Below are 18,308 nucleotides of genomic sequence, written 5' to 3'. Positions count from 1 at the left end.
CTTCTTTGGAAGCTTTTAAACAGAGACTGGATGGCCATCTGTCAGGGGTGATTTGAATGCAATATTCCTGCTTCTTGGCAGGGGGTTGGACTGGATGGCCCATGAGGTCTCTTCCAACTCTTTGATTCTATGATTCTATGATCATCATGGGCATGTGTAAAGAATTGTGGGATATAAATGAAAATATATTCTCCATTGCAAATTGTATAATTCCTATTGTAATGCTTGTTCTGCTAGATAAAGGATGTCGTTAAAGCCTGCTTATCTGAGTCACTATAATAAAGACACTTCCAGCAATCATACTTCAGTTATCATTAAATCAATCTTTAGAAAGAGCTACATTCACTGAAGGCAGAACTATCAACAGAATGCTAGAAAAGTACAGCCCTGGGGATGACTAACTTGGCTGGTCAGAATGACATTTTAAACTCTTCTGCTGATGAGTTTCAGTGTTTTGCTTCACTTGTACCAGTGCTTATCTGAAAATGTCAGTCTAAAAAGTTCTGATGTTTCTTTCTTAAAGTTTACAAAATAGGGTCTACATTACAAAATAATCCATCGATACTATATATATATATATATATATATTTACACGGTGTTTAATTTTCCTTGAAATGTGTAAGAAGTGGTAATTCTGACATTTGGACCAATGGTGCCACTTTCTAGGACAATGATTCTCAACCAGTGGGTCCCCAGATGTTTTGGCCTTCAACGCCCAGAAATCCTGACAGCTGGAAAACAGGCTGGGATTTCTGGGAGTTGTAGGCCAAAACACCTGGGGAGCTCTTGGAGATCAGAAGCAGAGGTTCAGGTGATATATTGCAAAGTTGACTTACAGTATCATAGAACCTGAGCTGGAAAGGATCACAAAGGTCATCTAGTCCAGCCCCTTGGTATGTAGAAATACACAAAGGAAGTACTTCTAAAGATGCCCATCCAACCTCTGTTTGAAGATCTACAATGAAGGAGAATACTCCTCCTGAGCCAGTCCATACTATTGTCAAACAGCTCTTAGAATAAATAAGTTATTTTAAAATTTTAGGTGGAGTCTCTTGTGTTGAAATCTGAACCCATTAGTAAGGCTCTTGTCTCTGGAACAAGAGAAAGCACGTTTGCTCCACCTAGTACATGGTTGCAGATAGAGACATGGAACGAGCCTCTTCTATAAATAGTATTTTGTTTCTATTCTGCCCATATACTTGTATTAGAGAAACATATTAAACACTATGGCAAGAGGGGTGCTGCTAGTAAATCAAACGTAAAGTACACCCATGTTTGTCTGTCTTTGTCTTCAGTATTTATATTACCGGGTCACTCCAGCACCTTTTCCTTTTGTATGTTCTTCGCTATTTCAGGAGATCATTCCAGATTTTTTTACTGTAAGCTTTTGAAATATTACCATTCCACTGATCCTTACTCTGCAACTCAAAAAACGAAAGCTTCTATCTGTTTGACTTCACAATTATTTATAATTAGAAATGTTAATACAGCTATGACCATTGATGAAAGTGCTGTCTTAGATTACCATTTTTCAGTCCCACTGAATCAACTGAAGCCACCTGAGGCATGTAAATTTGCATCATTAAAACCAGCTCCACAGTTGTATTTAAACATGAGGAAATCCTTGTTTTATACTGAGCCTTGTTTCTCATTGTCAAGTAGGTAAGTTTAGCTAAGAGCTGTTGTGAGCCAGGATGGTACCATATTCTTGATGAGCTCCTGATACTTTTGCAAAGATTGCTGCCTGTTCCAATATTCATTTGCTGGTGCAATAGCTTATTGGATCAGTTCTAAGCACTCCCTAGTATGATAGCCACACACTGCCAAAACTCTTTGATCAGAAAGAATTCACTGTGTTTTTATCCTTAAGCAACATTTCCTCCTAAATATGCCATGCAGCTACCAGGTACATCTCATTCTAATGTACAATTCATTAATATTTTCCTTAAATTGTGTCACCTACATATTCTAATACTTACTGGAATTTGGTCTACTCCAGTTATGCTTTTTTCTTTCAATGTGACACTCACATTACAAGAGATTAAACATTTAATACACAAGAAAAGGAATATTTAGCTTACTCAACTCACGCACAAAGAACATGGCAAACAAAGTTAAAACCTGAATTTAATAAGAACTGTATAATAAATATAATTCAGTATATGTCAATACATTTGTGTGCAGCAAATAGATTTTAACACAACCTTTTTTCAATTTTTACATACAGAATATTTCTGATGTTTAGATACAGTGGCTTATCTCACTGTTCTAAAACTGTCCTTTTATGACAGCTCATTGCAAGAGGAAAATATATAAGATGGAGGAAGAAAAAGGATGCAAGAAATTTAAAGCCAAAGCCTAAATAAAAGATTGTGATAGCATATACCTGGAAATACAGTAATTTGTATGGCATTTAACAAAAGACAGTTGGATGGCATTTGGTAAAGCATATAAATAAAGTTTTGGTCATAAATGAGTAATGCCAGTTGAAAGTATCCAGGAGTCATAAGGGGTGTGCAAACTTTATTCAGTTTAATAGCAGGTATGCAAAATGAATATTATAGTTAATATTCCATTGTGACTAACTAGAGCTATGCAAGAACACAAACTATTCACTTCAGTTCAGCTTGCACAGAGAACTTCTAGTGAATTGTGTCCAATACATTTTATGCCCAATGTGATCCAGAAATCCATAGGAGCCCTTAAGTACAGGTATTTATATCATCTATGGACTTCTCATATTCAGGTTTTAAATTATCTCTGCAGATACCTGAGCTCAGTGATTAACAGCAAGGACATTCGCAACCTAATTTCCTCTTACTGATTTTTCAAAAATAAACCAGCTCCACATTGAATCCATCGATCTTGGTTGCCTCCACATGGAACATCAATGTTTGTCACCACACAGTCCCTCTCTGCACTGGTGTAAACTGGCAAAGAAATGCATTCTTCAGGAGAATATGGTCCGTAAGCATTCTGTCAAGAAAATAAATACACATACAATCCCTTCAAATGTGACAATATTTGAGATACAGTTCTATACATACTTATGTAAAAGTCAAGCATACTGAACTGAATGATCCTTATTGCTGAGCAGACATACAGAGGATTGTACATTAGAACTGTCAGTTTGTGACACTGAATTGAGTAAATGTACACAACTAGTTACAGGAACATCCAGGAGTGAGCATATTACACCTACTCTACAGTCAACCATTGGTTGGCAATTAATTTCTGGGCAAAATGCAAAGTGTTGGTTTTGACCATTTAAGTCCTATATGGTTTTGATCGCCTTCTCCTGTACAATCAACCCTGGACACTTAGGTCCTCTGGGGGCTGGCTACTCCAACCAGAACCCAACTGGTGACTATCATCCAGTGGACCTTTTCATCGGCTGTCCCAAGACCGTAGAATAACCTGCCGGACGAGCTCTGACAGTTAAATCAGTTGTCAGAATTTAAGAGACACTTGAAGACCTATCTCTTCCAGAAGCTTATCCAGTCAATTTTAACCTGCATTTCATTGGTAAATTTTAAGTTGTATTTTACCTGTGTGTGTTTGGTATATGAATTTTAATGCTTTGTTTTAGCCATGTTGCACTCCGCCTCAAGTCACAAGGAGAGACGGGTGATAAATCTATTATTATTATTATTATTATTATTATTATTATTATTATCATCATCATCACCAGGCACCAGAATAAAAACAGTCAATGGGATCTAGATTTAATCATACTTGCAGCAGACCCAGTAAACAATAAGAATGAAGAAATGTATATATATAAAAATCTTAATCTTGAGATGCTAATATTAACATGTTGACAAAAATCTAGTTTTTTCTTTTCTTCTAACTCAAGGGGATGACTCATCTTGCACACTATTTGATATTTATTACTGTAGAAAGTCTGACACGAATCCAGAACTCTCACACAAATCTTCAACCATGAAAGCAAGATTGAACTTTATAATGTAAGAACTATTGTCCTTATATCTTGAATAAAAGCAACTGTCAGCTTTTCCCTTCTCAATTAACATTTGGTTCAGTTTTTCTTTCCAAGATCTGGCTGCCTGTTTCAAACTATAAAGGCTCTTTTCTAGTTTGCACAAAAGGTGCCGGTTGATCTCATCCTCAAATACCGGTAGTTGTTCCATGTAGATATCTTCCTTTAAGTCTTCCTTTATGTCTCCGTGGAGAAAAACTGTCTTTATGTCCAAATGTTCCACATTTAATCCTCTGAATGTTGCAGTTTTTCCATTTCTCTTTCTCCCTGACTGGCAACCTTTGCACTTCATTCCAAGATGATGGTTCATGAGTCTCTTGTTTTAGCCACATAAGCCAATGAATTGGGAGAATCACTTTTGTGCTTCTTTCCAACCTTTGGAATGGTGGCGCTGTTTGACCACTAGGAAGTACTAGATCCACCTGTTAACTTGATGGGTGGACTGGAATGAATTGAGTCATAGATATACATGTATTTTCATCATACAATGACCCTTGCAATTGTCCATCAGAAAACTCCCCTTTGGTTGCTTGAGAATTCTCAGCCACCAGGATTTGAGGATGAGATCAACAAGCATCTTGTGTGCAAACTACAAAAGAGCCTTTATGGTTTAAAAGAGGCGGCCAGAGCCTGGAATGAAAAAAATATTTATTTATTTATTTAGAGGTTTTCTATACCGGCCTTCTCAACCTCAACGAGGGACTCAGGTCGGTTTACAGCATATATAAAGTACAATCATATAAAAGAACAACAGGTACAAATCATTACATATTAAAATAGTACAACACAGTACAATAAAAACATCATCATTACATCATTACAGTTTCCTACGCCAAATTGTCAATCCAGTCAAAGTCATAGTCATGCTCGTAGTCACAGTTCATCATAATTCATCACAGGGAAAGGTTCTAGGTTCAGTCCTCGAATGCCACATTCCAAAGCCAGGTTTTTAGTGATTTCCTGAACGTCAGGAGGGAGGGGGCAGATCTAACCTCTAGTAGGAGGGAGTTCCAAAGCCGGGGAGCCACCACCGAGAAGGCCCTGTCTCTCGTGAACCAAACGTTGATTTAGAAGGGGATTTCACAAGGTGCCTTTATTCAAGATACAAGGACAACTAAAGAAATATGGTGGGGGATCCTTCTTTGGAAGCTTTTAAACAGAGGCTGGATGGCCATCTGTCGGGGGTGCTTTGAATGTGATTTTTCTGCTTCTTGGCAGGGGGTTGGACTGGATGGCCCACAAGGTCTCTCCCAACTCTATGGCAACATCATTAATTTCACAGGGTTTTCTTATGTAAGGAATATGCCAGTTCCTTCCTCTGAAATATAGCTCTGAAACCTGGTATTCATTGGTGGTCTCTATCCAAGTACTAACCATTAATGATCCTACTTAGCTTCCAAGATCAAGATTTGGTGCATTTATGGTATTAAGGCCCTTTCAATATCATTAGCCAAATGAAACATTCTTTCTGTCTGAGCTTGTTAATTCTGTAGTGTTTGACAAACATGGATTTTTGAGACCAGGCTTGTAAACAAACAAAAAAAAAGACTCCAATGGTCAAAGGTGTAACAGTGTTTCAAGGGGATTCTAAAAGATAGACACAACAAATTTCAAGCAGGGACATATGAGATGCAAAAGATACAAGGACAAGCCCAACTCGACAAGTCTTTCTACATAGGCTTTAAAACATCAACAGGGGATGGCTAGATGTGAAACTTTAGAGAAAATGAAAATGTTCTTTAATGCTCTGATGAACAAAGATATTAAACTGCAAAGAATTTAGCTTCTTTTAAGAAACCAGGTCAGACATCCTACTGTAAATCTATTACAGAAAAGGAAGCCAATTATAAGACCAATAAGTATAGGGTCCTTAATAATACAATACCTGTGGTATCCAGGCCATGTAACAAGGGAGCACTGATGACACACTGGGAGAGTCATGCTGGTTTTCTGAAAGTCGATTTCCATCAAAACTACAGCCTTCCAGTTGAAGGCCACTGATCTGTCATGGAAACATAAAATATTAAAATATGTGCTGGGGACAAAAATTTTAACAATGGCTGAATTTTATCTTAGCATAGGGTGAAACACACATGCAAAAACAAAACAAACAAAATATGCAAAGATTGCTAAAGAACAGAGGAGAAAAATGATTTTAAAAATCATGGTAGAGAATAATAGTAGTCTATGTCAGCACTTCTGTCTGTGGCAGGTGTCAGGACATTAGATTAATGGAAATAAAGCAGCAAAGCCAAGCAAACATTTCTTAACAAGGCCCAAGGAAGAGGAAAAAACAAATCCCAGAACAGGCTTGGCTTCCTGTTGTGAGGTTTGACGTTGGCTTTCAAAGAACAGACTGAATTACTCTAAGTTTTCTGCAAGTCACTGAAGTGTTTCCCTCTGCACCATATGTAAAAATAATGCACAAGGGGAATGAATAAAAGAATTATTTTCTGCTCTTCTTTCTTAAAAAAAACCTACAAGATCTACTGTTCACTTTTATTTCAACTACTGGGAAAACAAGTCTGTCAATGGAGGAGAAATATTTTGATGACTTGATTTTATTATGGACCATTAAAAGAATACATGTAGTTTCTGAAGAAAATGGTTTATTGCTGCTTATAGTGGAAATTGTATTCCACAAAATTTAATGATAAAACTAATTATGATAATACCAACCCCACTTTCTTAAAACCGGGTAATACGATGAATTGATTGTAATATGCTTTTCAAGAACATGGCATCTGTGACCATCTCCCACCTTTTGGGGAAGTTTCTCTTTCATTTCATTAATTGCAATGTGCTTTGCACTTCTACTGTAGTTTTGGGCAATTTCTGGGGCATTTGTCCTGGGGCAGAAGTCAACCGACTGCCTTCTCCTGTCACTGAAGAGAAGCAACATCTTGTTCTTGGCTTCTGGGAGGTGCCCCAGAGAATGGTAGGACCTTGCTGATTTTCACTTGTCAACTAAAAATGTATATCTTTCTACCTCAAGGGTTACCAGGAAGATGGGAGAGTGTAAGGTCTCCCTTTTCTGTTTCTGCCTCTTATAGCAGTTTATTCCCATTATTTAGACAGGATTGGAGCTCAGAATCCTACTATGGTATTACTGAAGGATTGCCGTGTTCCTTCCAAGTAGTTTTAGACTTATGGTAAACCTATCAAAGAGTTTTCGTGGCATGATTTGTTCAGAGGAACTTCTGCCATCACCTTCATCTAAGTTGGAGAGAAATGTGTCTTGACCAAGGTCATCCAACTGGGATTTGAAAACTGGTGTCCAGATAGTTCAATACCCAAACCACTCTTGCACACTGGTAAAATAATATAACTTACTCTATAGTTATGTATAATAGTCTAGAAATTTTAGTCAAAAACCTGGGTTGAAAACAATGTGTCTCTAATAGATTCTAAACTCAGCATTGGCCTGTGTATGTCAACTCAGGTTTTTGTTTAAAAAAATCTATGAATATATATGATAATTATGGACTATCATAAATCAACAAACATACCAGAAGGAAGCAAACAGCATGTTAATTCTTAGGTTGCACAGATCCAAATAAGTATTCCTAATATTTGTGAACCAGATTATAAGGAATAAGCAGTGTAATGGATGTCTACAAAGCCTAGGATCTGTCTTCCAATGTTCCTTTGATGTATTTTCTCCCATGTCTTTATACACTGAATACACTGTGCTGTAAAAAGTCCTTCACCCCTTCCTCCTTGGTGTCCAGTGATTTTAAAAAGAAAAATATGAGGCATGAATAGAAAATTACGATCCAGTCAATGCCTTTCCATGTGAATATGAGATTGTCAGATAAGAATATCTATATAAGTAATTCCAGATGTCATCAAGCAAGATGAAATTATGTACAAATTGATTCTGAATCAAAAATTCATCACAGCCTTACGACAGAGGAAGTGCTCGTCTAATCATGTCTCGGTATTATCTGCTGTATTAATCATCCATTTCAGCAATCCCTCTGGACCAAGCTGTAAACTTGGTTCAGTATGTCTGATTAAATGGGCATCTGCACTCAAAGTTGTCTCCCAGAAATGATCTCAAAGTTTATTAGGTGACCTTTAAAGATACGCTAACAAAAATCATATTAGAAGTATGAATGGTCGAAAAGAAAAGTGAAACTTTTGACAATCTTTGCAAAAGATTTGCAGTCTAAAGGACAAAAGTTTTCAGTGAAGTACAAATAAATCCCTTCATTCCTTTGACTATTGTTGTTTTTCAAATATATCCAATAAAATATCTTTCTGTTCTGATTTAATGGCACAACTTATTCATTCTGACTTTGATGGGCAAGTTAAAGGCATCACAGCTTGCACTGAACCCTTTCAGAGTCACACTATTGCTGGTCATTCTGCCAGCACCAAAATTCAGCAGAATGAATTGCCAGTACTGTACCCCTTCCAAAAGTATGTGGAAACAATGGCAGATTACTATGGTTTAGGGGGCCCCAACAGTGACCCAGCAAGACTGTAGAGAATCCTCTTCCCTTTCTGAAAGAACCAGAAGAGAAATGGATGGTGAAAACCTCCATGGTTTGGACAGCAGGTGATAAAGGCAGTTGCTGGAAGGCACAAAATACGAGTAGACCGGTCACATGTTGTCTATAGATTTACACATAGGTCTTTCTTGTTCTAAGATGACTTTTCTCAAAATTTTTAAAAGAAGGGAGTGGCTACTTCCAGGCTCCTACTATTAGTAGTACAAGAAATGTTTCATGTGCTTACCTCCGTGTTTAATAATATTTTGTTACCATGCAACATCTATTTGGTCAGAAGCAAAGTTTTGCTTGGTTACAACAAAACATTTTGCCATCATTTTTATGAATTCTATGCTCAAGTTCAGAATTCCTTGCTTGTTTGTCTTTCAGAAGTAGCGCAAGACATTTTTACTCAAGCTGACTTATGAATCCCAGAGAAAGAAATCGACAGGTTAGGATAATTATCAAATTGTTGCACTCATACTTAGGGAGGATGACTTGAAAATTCAACCAAGCAAACTGACAAATAATGATTTTAGTAGATGCACAAAAGCTTCAGAAAAGAAATATGAAATGTGTATAGTACCTGAACTTGGAGTTTTGCTTCTTTTATCTGACCCTTCCAAGATGCTGTAAACTTTAGGCTGTCTACTGAAGAAGTCATTACCCTGGAAGACAAAATGACAATGCAAGTGTAAATACTGCTTCCGGCTAGAAAAAATTAGGTGTGCTAACAGAGCAAACTCTACAAAGTTTTTGTTAGCTACATCCCAATGTTGTCATATGAATCTGGACAACTCTAGAGTCATCCATCTGGAGAAAAAAGGAAATTAGTACCTGTCCAATATAAATGAATGAAATATAAATATCTTTAAAAGCTTAGGAGTTTTTTTATCTTTTTTATACTAATCAATAAAATGTCAATAAAATGAATGGAATATACAGTATATAATAATGTATAAGCAATCTCAAAGGATAAGTTTAGGACAAGTTTTGAGGTCAAAATTATGCCCTCACCTGCGTTCACTACTCTACTTTTTAGATAAGATTTAAGGTACAGTAGTTATTAAATCTGTGTATAAGTTGTCCCAGCTTTTTTAATGGATTGTTTGACTAAAATTCCTATACTAACACCTGAATATATATATATATATATATATATATAGAGAGAGAGAGAGAGAGAGAGAGAACACATTCACGGGGTTGGTATTCATGGATTTGATTATTTGCAGATTTGTCCACTGCATGTGATTCAGAGGAGGGGAGCACCAATTATTTCCATGGATAGAAAACCAGCACTACCTTCAACAATCATCTTCAGAAGCAAAGACCACCAGCACTGAAGCGATGCTCCTACACCATCAACTCCGCTGGACTGGCCACATTGTCCGAATGCCCAATCACCGTCTCTCAAAGCACTTACTATACTTCTAGCTCAAGAATAGGCAACGTAATGTTGGTGAACAAAAAATGAGATTTAAAGATGGGCTTAAAGCCAACTTCAAAAACTGAGGAATAGACACCGAGAACAGGGAAGCCCTGCCCCTTGAGTGCTCTAGCTGGAGGTCAGCTGTGACCAGCAGCGCTGCAGAATTCAAAGAAGCACGAATGGAGGGCAAAAGAGAGAAACATGCCAAGAGAAGAAGTGTGAAGTCAATCCTGACAAGACCGCCACTTGGAAACCAATGTCCTCACTGGGGAATAACATGTAGATCAAGAATACGGCTCCACAGCCACCTACAGACCCACCGCCAAGAAGACCATCACCTTGGAGGATCATCATCCTCGAGCTACGAGGGATCGCCTAACAGATAACATCTTCAGAAGCTGGCCACTGCATGGGCAGGTAGTTGATGAGCCATCACTGCTCCTTTGCCCCATTTAGGTCTTTGGGGCAGATGGAGCAACAGCAATCTCCCTAAGAACCCACTTCCTGAAACTTGCCAATGTAAGGAGCAGAGTAGAAACAATCTCATTCACCAATTACCTCCCAAAGTCTTCAGGAGGCAGTTGGTAACTGCCATAATTGCTGCTCTACTTTCTATGTCTTCAGGGATGGGAGAGCAACAATATGTCTATGCTTCCAGTCTACAAACTTTGGCTAGGGACTTGCAACAGACATCACTTCTGTACTGCTCCCATGGTTTCAGGAGACAGGACAGAAATGATTTCATTCATCAGCCACCCCCTGAAGTTTGCTGGTTTGCAGGCTTTAGGAGGGTGGATGGTGACTGAGATTGATGATTCCCCAAACCATGGCCCACCCTGAAGATATTCATATTTTTTCCACTTTAATGAGGTTTCTACAGCCCTAGCCCCCCTGAATATGGAGAGTACACTGTATTTTCAAGTATGCATGCTGAGGACTGTTGATTTGCTATGAGATTTCTTAAATACGTTTTACTTACTCCAACATTTCTTGATACAGAAATAACTTTTTTAAAATAATACTACCTGTTGCTTATATCTCCTGAATAGTTATGAGTTCACAGATAAATAAGGAAAGTTATAAGTAGTTAAAAGCTACAGAAACATTTAAATCTTAAAACTGTGTTTTAAAATAATGCATTCAATAATGGGACTACTGCCTGAAGTCCATGTCTTAAATAAGATGACCTTACAATACTGCAGACTATTGTACTGCATGACTTGTACAACATTAGACCCACCACCCACAATGTACCTTGCTAGCAATAATGGTTTGCCATCCTACTCCCCTAAACCCATTTTTTTGCAGTCAAAGAAATTCAAGATAAAACAGATATTTTTACAACATATCATAAAGATTAAGGCCTGCAGTGCTCAGTGGTCTAATAACTATTATAATGGGCTAGAAGTATATCAGTGCTCTAACAATGAGTATAACAGAACATGGGAATATAGTGATTTTACCAGATCATTTTAATAAATGTTTAAAAAGTTCTATAGCCAGCAAATTAATCATATGCTGAAATAAAATGGCCTTCCTGAGATGTCAGAAGAAAAGCATGGCTTCCTTTAAAAGGAGTAATCTACAATTTGGTTTTCACTTAAAACAGTGAAAGCAAGGCAACTAGAAGTAAAAAAAAGGAATACATCGCTACTGAATGATATTGAGAGGTTCGTAAAATGGTTCGGTTCACATACCTTGCAGTTTCTTGTCGTAAAGCATTCAGAAATGTGTCTGGGTGGAAGAGTTCTGCAAGGTCTAGAGTATCAGAGAGCAATGTCTGCTTTTCTGCTTTACCTACCCAATTCTGCAAAAATAATAGAGCGGTATATTAATTGAGGCAGTGAAACAATGACCTGATTTTATTGACTTGGACAGCCATCTGGCTTGCTGTGAAACATCTTAGATGTTGAACAAGTGGTGCCTGTCACATTGGAACACCATTCCTGTATTCACCTAAATATAAATGTCTCCTTGAATTCAGTGGAAATTTAAAATGTGTAATCATATATAGTAATACAACCTTGGAGACAAGTGATTAAATTCATTTGAATATGATTTAATAGTTTGCTTTGGAAGTCTGGATTGTGATAAATGGCCAATAGCAATGAACTTGATGCAGAATGCTGCTATTCTTTTTCCTTAAATGACAGCTTCCAGAGGGCCTGAGTTAATGTTGTGGGATAATCATGTAGAGACTAGATTTTGTAAGCAATTCTTCTTTAGATACCGTTTCTACGATATATCATAATGCAAGTGAATGACATGGGGATTTAAGTCCTTTTCCATCAGAAACTGGGAGACCCCAGTTGGAATGCATTTTCATTAAAATAAACATAGCCACCATAAAAAAGAACAATTCCACCAATTCCCCAAACATGACAATTATATTCAATCATAGGTCTTTTTATCTGATCTGTTGATCATCATAAATTTATTATTATTAATCATAGGTCACTTTCTATGATAAACATAAATTGCAAAATATAACACAAAACTAAAACAATGACAACTGTGAAAAATAAATGTTTAAGAAATCAGAGATGTATGGCAATTTAGCCATCTTTTTAAAAAGAAAGCTCTGACCTAAGCTTGTAAAGGGGAAATGCTGCCGTCAAACACATATTATCCCTCTTTGAATCCCTGCTAGCCCATAGAAATCTACTGGGTGATCTAGTCACAGTCAAGAGCAAGCTTCCACTAAACAAATAAATTGATTTGAAGACACACAATGAAAGCACCATCTGGTTGGAGATGGTGGAACTCAAAGAACTCTACAATGGTAAGAACTTTTGGAAGTCTTCTGAGGGACTAGAAGAGAAACACTGAATTTGCATCCCCTTGCACATGAATAAATACAACTACAACCTAGGATAACAGTGAACCCTATTAAAATGTAAGCCTTACAACCCAAGAACATCACAGATTCGTGCTGGAGGAGCTAGAAAATGCTTATAGGGGACATTTTTTGTTGGATGTGGATAAGTGAAACCACAGGTATCAGCGGTCTTGCACAGGCAATACCATTTCTGCACAGAGAACAAATTTTCTAGACAGAAAACAGTATTTTCAGTTGCAGAAAACTTTTTTTTCTAAACTGAAATCAGCATAGTTTTACTTACAAATCCTCTGTGCTTTCAATGAAGGACACTATTTTCTGGAAGAAAATACTATTTTTTTCAGGAAAGGTGAGCATGTAAAACTCACATCCATTTTTTTCACAGAATAAGGTTTAACTTATAAGCAGTGTCAACATGTGTGACTTTTGATGTCTTTCTTTAAAGAAAGAAGAAATATTGTGAAATTATTCATTTTTCCCTACAGGCATAAAATTAACAAAGATATATGTTTCTCCTGTTGGGAGCTGATTGCAATACACTTAATTTCATATGAAAATATTTCCCTTTTTCAGGAATACCTCTTGTGTTATAGCACTGAATTCTATTTGGAAGAGCTACTAAAACTTTAACATCATTAAATAAATTGTAATTTGTTTTTCTGTCATAGTGTCAAACACATTGCTGTGGTCTTTCTCTCTCAGTCCTATAACACAGCTATTTAATCAAGTGACCTTTAAATGTGTCACAACACACATTATGAATGTTCATCTCACACAATTAAGATTGATTTGAGTTTTTAAATTTCTTTCTATATTCATTAGCAATACATTGGCCATCTTTGCATAATTTTTTCACAGATTCATCAAGTTTCACTTATAGCAACCCCCCCCCCCCCCCGTCATGAGATCAACTCTGCAATTTGTAATTTATTTTAGTAGCATCTTCAAATAAACATTTATTTCATCTCTTTGAGGAAATTATGAGCAAGCAGTTATACCCAATAAAACTCTAAGTGGCTGAAATGGTTGCAACACGTATTTTGTTTTCATACAAGTTATAAGTAATCACTTTATTTATTTATTTCATATCAAAAGCATCACATAAATAAGTAAAAACTGATAAAAATAGAAGGAGCACAAGCTGCTAAATATTTTTGACCAAAAGCATGCAACAAGGACCACATTGTCTATAGCTTTAAACGATTCTTCCTCTGTACATGTGGCAGGATATTGTGGACAAGCATACAGATGTGGAGTTGTTTGTTCCGTGCCACAGTCACACAAAGTGGAGGATTCTTTTAGGTAGTGCCATTTTGCCAGGTTGTCTTTTGTTCTGTCCTCTCCACTTCTGAGTCTGTTCAGGGACTTCCAAGTTGCCCATTCTTGGTTTGCTCCTGGAAGCAGACCCTCGTGGGGGGCCTTGAAATTTCTTTTTAACAATCACTTGGAATTCTTATTAATAATATCTGTAAGTTTAGCTGGGAGGCACTTTCAGAAAAGCATCATAAAACAATTATATTCTACTTTAATACTTAAATCTCACTAATGGCATTCAGCTATTGGGCAATTAAATACAAGGCAGTATTCACTGTGAACTAAGATCAAAATGTTAGAGAATAGTGTTGCACAAATTGCAACTGTAATCTTCCACATTGGTATTATAAAGATCTGAAATCCCACATGACGGATAATTTCAGAATCCTTCCTACCTTAGTGTTGCCAAATTAAGAGGCTGAAAAATGAAGTACAATGGGCATGTCACCCATGTAGTTCCAGTAATCATAAACATGTTATAGTGTCATGGGACCCGAAAATACAGTTAAATGAGAGTTCACTAAGCACCTTGTCATACAGCTCCAAATAAGTGTCCTAAGATGCTTAGAGCCAGCTCCTGGGATTGGAGCCCTACTGAATCCATCAGACAAGGTCACCTGTGGATCCACCCCCAACCTCCCCCATCGGGGGCAAAAGCGTCACTAGACACTTTCCCTGGCAACATGGGAGGCATCCGATGTTGTGCTGGCTCCAATGGAACCAGCACAGGGCCTCCCTCAGACGATGGAGAAAGAGTCGCAAGAAGGACCTCTACATGGGGCAATGGATTCACCCTGCGGCTCCTTCTTTCCTCCCCAAAAGCCAGCCAAAGCAGCTCGCTTTGCCTAGCCTTCATAATAAGGTAACATGGGTAAGGACCAGCTGATATACTGAAGTTATATTTAATCAAAATGCCTCAAAGTCAGACTTGTCCAGCCCATGGTCACGTACAGCCCAGGATAGCTATAAATGAGACACAGCACAAAATTGTAAACTTGCTTAAAACATTATGATTTTTTGGTGATTATTTCTTTGTAACTCGATTCTTTGTAACTCGATGGAATTGTCCACAAATATTGAAGTATTCATTATTTGAATTATAACTGCCAACAGTTCTGTCAGAAGAAATGAAAAACTGCTAAAATTAACTAACAAAATGAAGAGCAAGAGGATTCTGTCACAATGTCACATAAAATGAATTGTGAAAAAGAATTCATGTTTGTATTCTGCACTAGGAATGGTGCTCCTGCATCTGTATGCTCTTGCTATTTGTATGCAGGCTTCAGTTTATGGCATGTGTGGCCAAGACCATTTTTCTTCCTATATGGTCCAGGGAAGCCAAAAGAATACACATCTCCGCTCTAAGTCTAGGCTGGACACAACTTTAAAATATCCTCACTCTGGCCTAACCATGTGCAAACACACTGCTGCCTATGTTCTTGCACCGAGGTAGGTTTGGATGTACATGATTTGCTCTGCTCCTTCTCTGGCATTTGTTTGCTCTGCTAATGACTTCACATTAAGAATATTCAGGAAAAGGATTATCCTGGAATAAAGGCATTTTAGGAAGCACAAGAAGCTTCTTCGCTTCTTGTGCTTCCTAAAATGCCTTTATTCCAGGATAATCCTTTATTCCAGGACAACCAGCCACACACCTTTAAGGTAAAATTCAATTGTTCTTTTTAGGATGTTCATAAGAATGGAGTGCCACTAAGGCAGGAAGTTACGTGGAGCATAAAGGTAAGCTACCTAATTCACTTAGTAGTCCAAACTTGGCTAAAATAACAATGAGAATCTAGTAGATACAAAGCATTTATTTCAGAAAGCTTTCCTGATATTTAATAAAGTTTCATGCCTGTGGAGTGGCCTAATGTATCTAATAATCCTCAGCAATATGACAGGTTGAAATGTTAATTTGCTACTGCATTCCTCATCTCATTGTGTGTTCCCAAGGGTAAAGCCATTTTATATGGAAGAATGAAATTAAAACACTCTTTATTATAGAACTTTCTAATACATTATGCATCATCCACAGACAATTGTAGGGAGCATATTAAGAGAATGAATTTAGAGGTGGCAACAATAACCTTTGGATTACAATATTTGTCATGGGATATACTCTGAATGGATTTTTGTATTGGTTTGGAAAGACACTGTCAGTATATTTGGTAGTAAGAAGGTATAGTTTGTACACAAGCTTTCTTCTGCTTTTGAAAAAGAGTAAGAGTAAACTTAGCAGGATTGAGAAATTACTTTTCAACATCTTCCCTAGTTTCACTGCCAGCTTATTTTAATGTAAATACCTAGCCCATGTTCACAGACCACATATTTCTCTTTCTTTCTCTTAAAAAATTATATCCCCTCTTCTTTATATATTTAACTTTATTTATATATTTAAAACATATTTATTTACCAAACTGCACCAGTGTTTCCAGTATATGCGTTCCGTCTAAATACAACTTAAAACGTTATTGACTGTTTCAATTTAAATCAACCACCAGAAACAGATATTAGAAGAAACTGTATACAAGGAAGAGTGTTCCAGACAAACCAGCTTTCTCTGTGGAAAGGAAAATGTTATATTGCCATGAACAAGCTAGACTGGTTTGAAGCTACATTGCCCTATGGCATGGGTGCACAAAAAACACTATACCTACTTCACTAATAATAATAATAACTTTATTTATCTCCCCAAAGGGACTCGGGCAGTTCAATAAATTAACAAGAGAAATATTAAAATTTAGAATTCACAAACTACCAAGTAACACATCCTGTGTTATCAGTGTACTGAATATTTTGTATAAATGTGGGTATACCGTTTAGCTTATTTGCTTGGTTTCTTGGCCCATCAAACAAGAAAGCATTCCCTCAGCATGACTAGTACAATGTGTCCAAAGAGATTTCTCTGGTTCCTACCAGATGTGTCAACCTTCATTACCATACAGGCCTAATAGTACACTTATATGAGCTGCTGACTTGTAAATTTCTTTCAAGATAAGATGGGATATGAAAATGAAAAATAAACAGAAAACTTGTGAACTTTGCTTTAGGTTATTAAAATACTGAAACTTAGTGAAATATTAAATAGTACCTGAATAGCATGTGCTCTTGCTACAACAGCTCTGAGATATTGTAAAGGATCCTCTGGGCCTTCCCATTTGCTCTGCCACGTTAATGGGCACTGTGTGGAGGGGAAAAAATATTAGCTTTACACTTAGCCACTACTAAAAGCATATTATCACAACATGCAACTCTCGACCTAATTAATACTAACTTATGTCTATCCATCAGTCTATCCCTCCTCTCTTTTAAAATGGTTATCCTAATATGTATTATGTTTAAAGCTGTACTGCATGCTTACACTATTTCAGAGTCCAGGGAAATTCCCATTTCAAAGGGTTCCTGCCTAAAATTTCAAAGCATTCAGTGGTGGATGAATTTATCTATTGTTTGAACCAGCAAAACTGATTAATGGTCACCAAATGCATCCAGTCCATTCAGTGCACTTTTCTTCTGACTTTCTTCAAGAAAAATGCCAGGGTTTTTTTGTTTAAGGCTATGTCCTGAAATCACACAACAACTCCCCAGTTAATGAAACCTCTGACAAAGAAGTTATTTTTAAACAATCTATTTATGCTTGCTCAGATTCCCTCTTTTTCAGCTAATATTTAGCTGTAAGGTTTTCAGCAGTATCAGCACCTGGAGCATAGTGAAGAAGGACTGGAGAAACATTTTCAGTGTTAGGTTATAACAGCATATCTACAGCAAACAATGCAATAAAGCTTAAAGGTGGGGAAACGTAGGATTCTACTTTAGCCAATTCTACTGTAGCTGTTTGTGCCTGCCTCCACTAGGCAATGTAAATAGCAGCTAGATCCAAAATGGATACATGCAATGCAAAAGGAGAAGCCAATGTTGAAAAAGAACATAGATGTGTGAGTTTGATTATCACAGTAGAACTATTAAGAAAAGTGGAGGCTAGTGAAAGAAAAAAAAAGATCACTCAAGGCTAAACATATTTTTACGTGTTTATGTAATGGCTGCTTGAGCTGGTTGCTTCATTTCACATGTATGAATCATTAGTTTGGGAGAAAAAGTTTGCTGAAACATACTGAATTTTTTTTGTGGTTTGGAAATATATCCCTACTCTTTCCATGTTATTTTCATGGTACCAAAGCTTATGTTTATTTATGTTTTTATTTCGTGTCAAAACCATTGCATAAATAAATA

At 37.0% G+C, this 18,308-nt stretch overlaps 1 protein-coding gene across 2 annotated transcripts in view; it reads right to left on the bottom strand.

Annotated features, from left to right (window-relative positions):
* Nucleotides 1-2,510: 2,510 nt before the first annotated feature.
* Nucleotides 2,511-18,308, bottom strand: part of DYNC2H1 (dynein cytoplasmic 2 heavy chain 1) — a 166,915-nt gene continuing 151,117 nt past the window's right edge. For both annotated transcript variants that reach the window (XM_067466535.1, XM_067466536.1), the window contains exons 86-90: nt 17,170-17,259; nt 11,623-11,732; nt 9,083-9,164; nt 5,886-6,002; nt 2,511-2,976 (exon numbers count right to left, since the gene is read on the bottom strand). In XM_067466535.1, the coding sequence (XP_067322636.1) occupies nt 2,818-2,976; nt 5,886-6,002; nt 9,083-9,164; nt 11,623-11,732; nt 17,170-17,259 (558 nt within the window). In that variant the 3' untranslated portion in view covers nt 2,511-2,817. The remainder of the gene's footprint in view (nt 2,977-5,885; nt 6,003-9,082; nt 9,165-11,622; nt 11,733-17,169; nt 17,260-18,308) is intronic.

Source organism: Anolis sagrei, chromosome 3 (genome assembly GCF_037176765.1).
Source record: "Anolis sagrei isolate rAnoSag1 chromosome 3, rAnoSag1.mat, whole genome shotgun sequence".
NCBI lineage: Eukaryota > Metazoa > Chordata > Lepidosauria > Squamata > Dactyloidae > Anolis > Anolis sagrei.
Note: the sequence above shows the minus strand (reverse complement) of the source record. Positions and strands in the feature narration are given on the sequence as shown.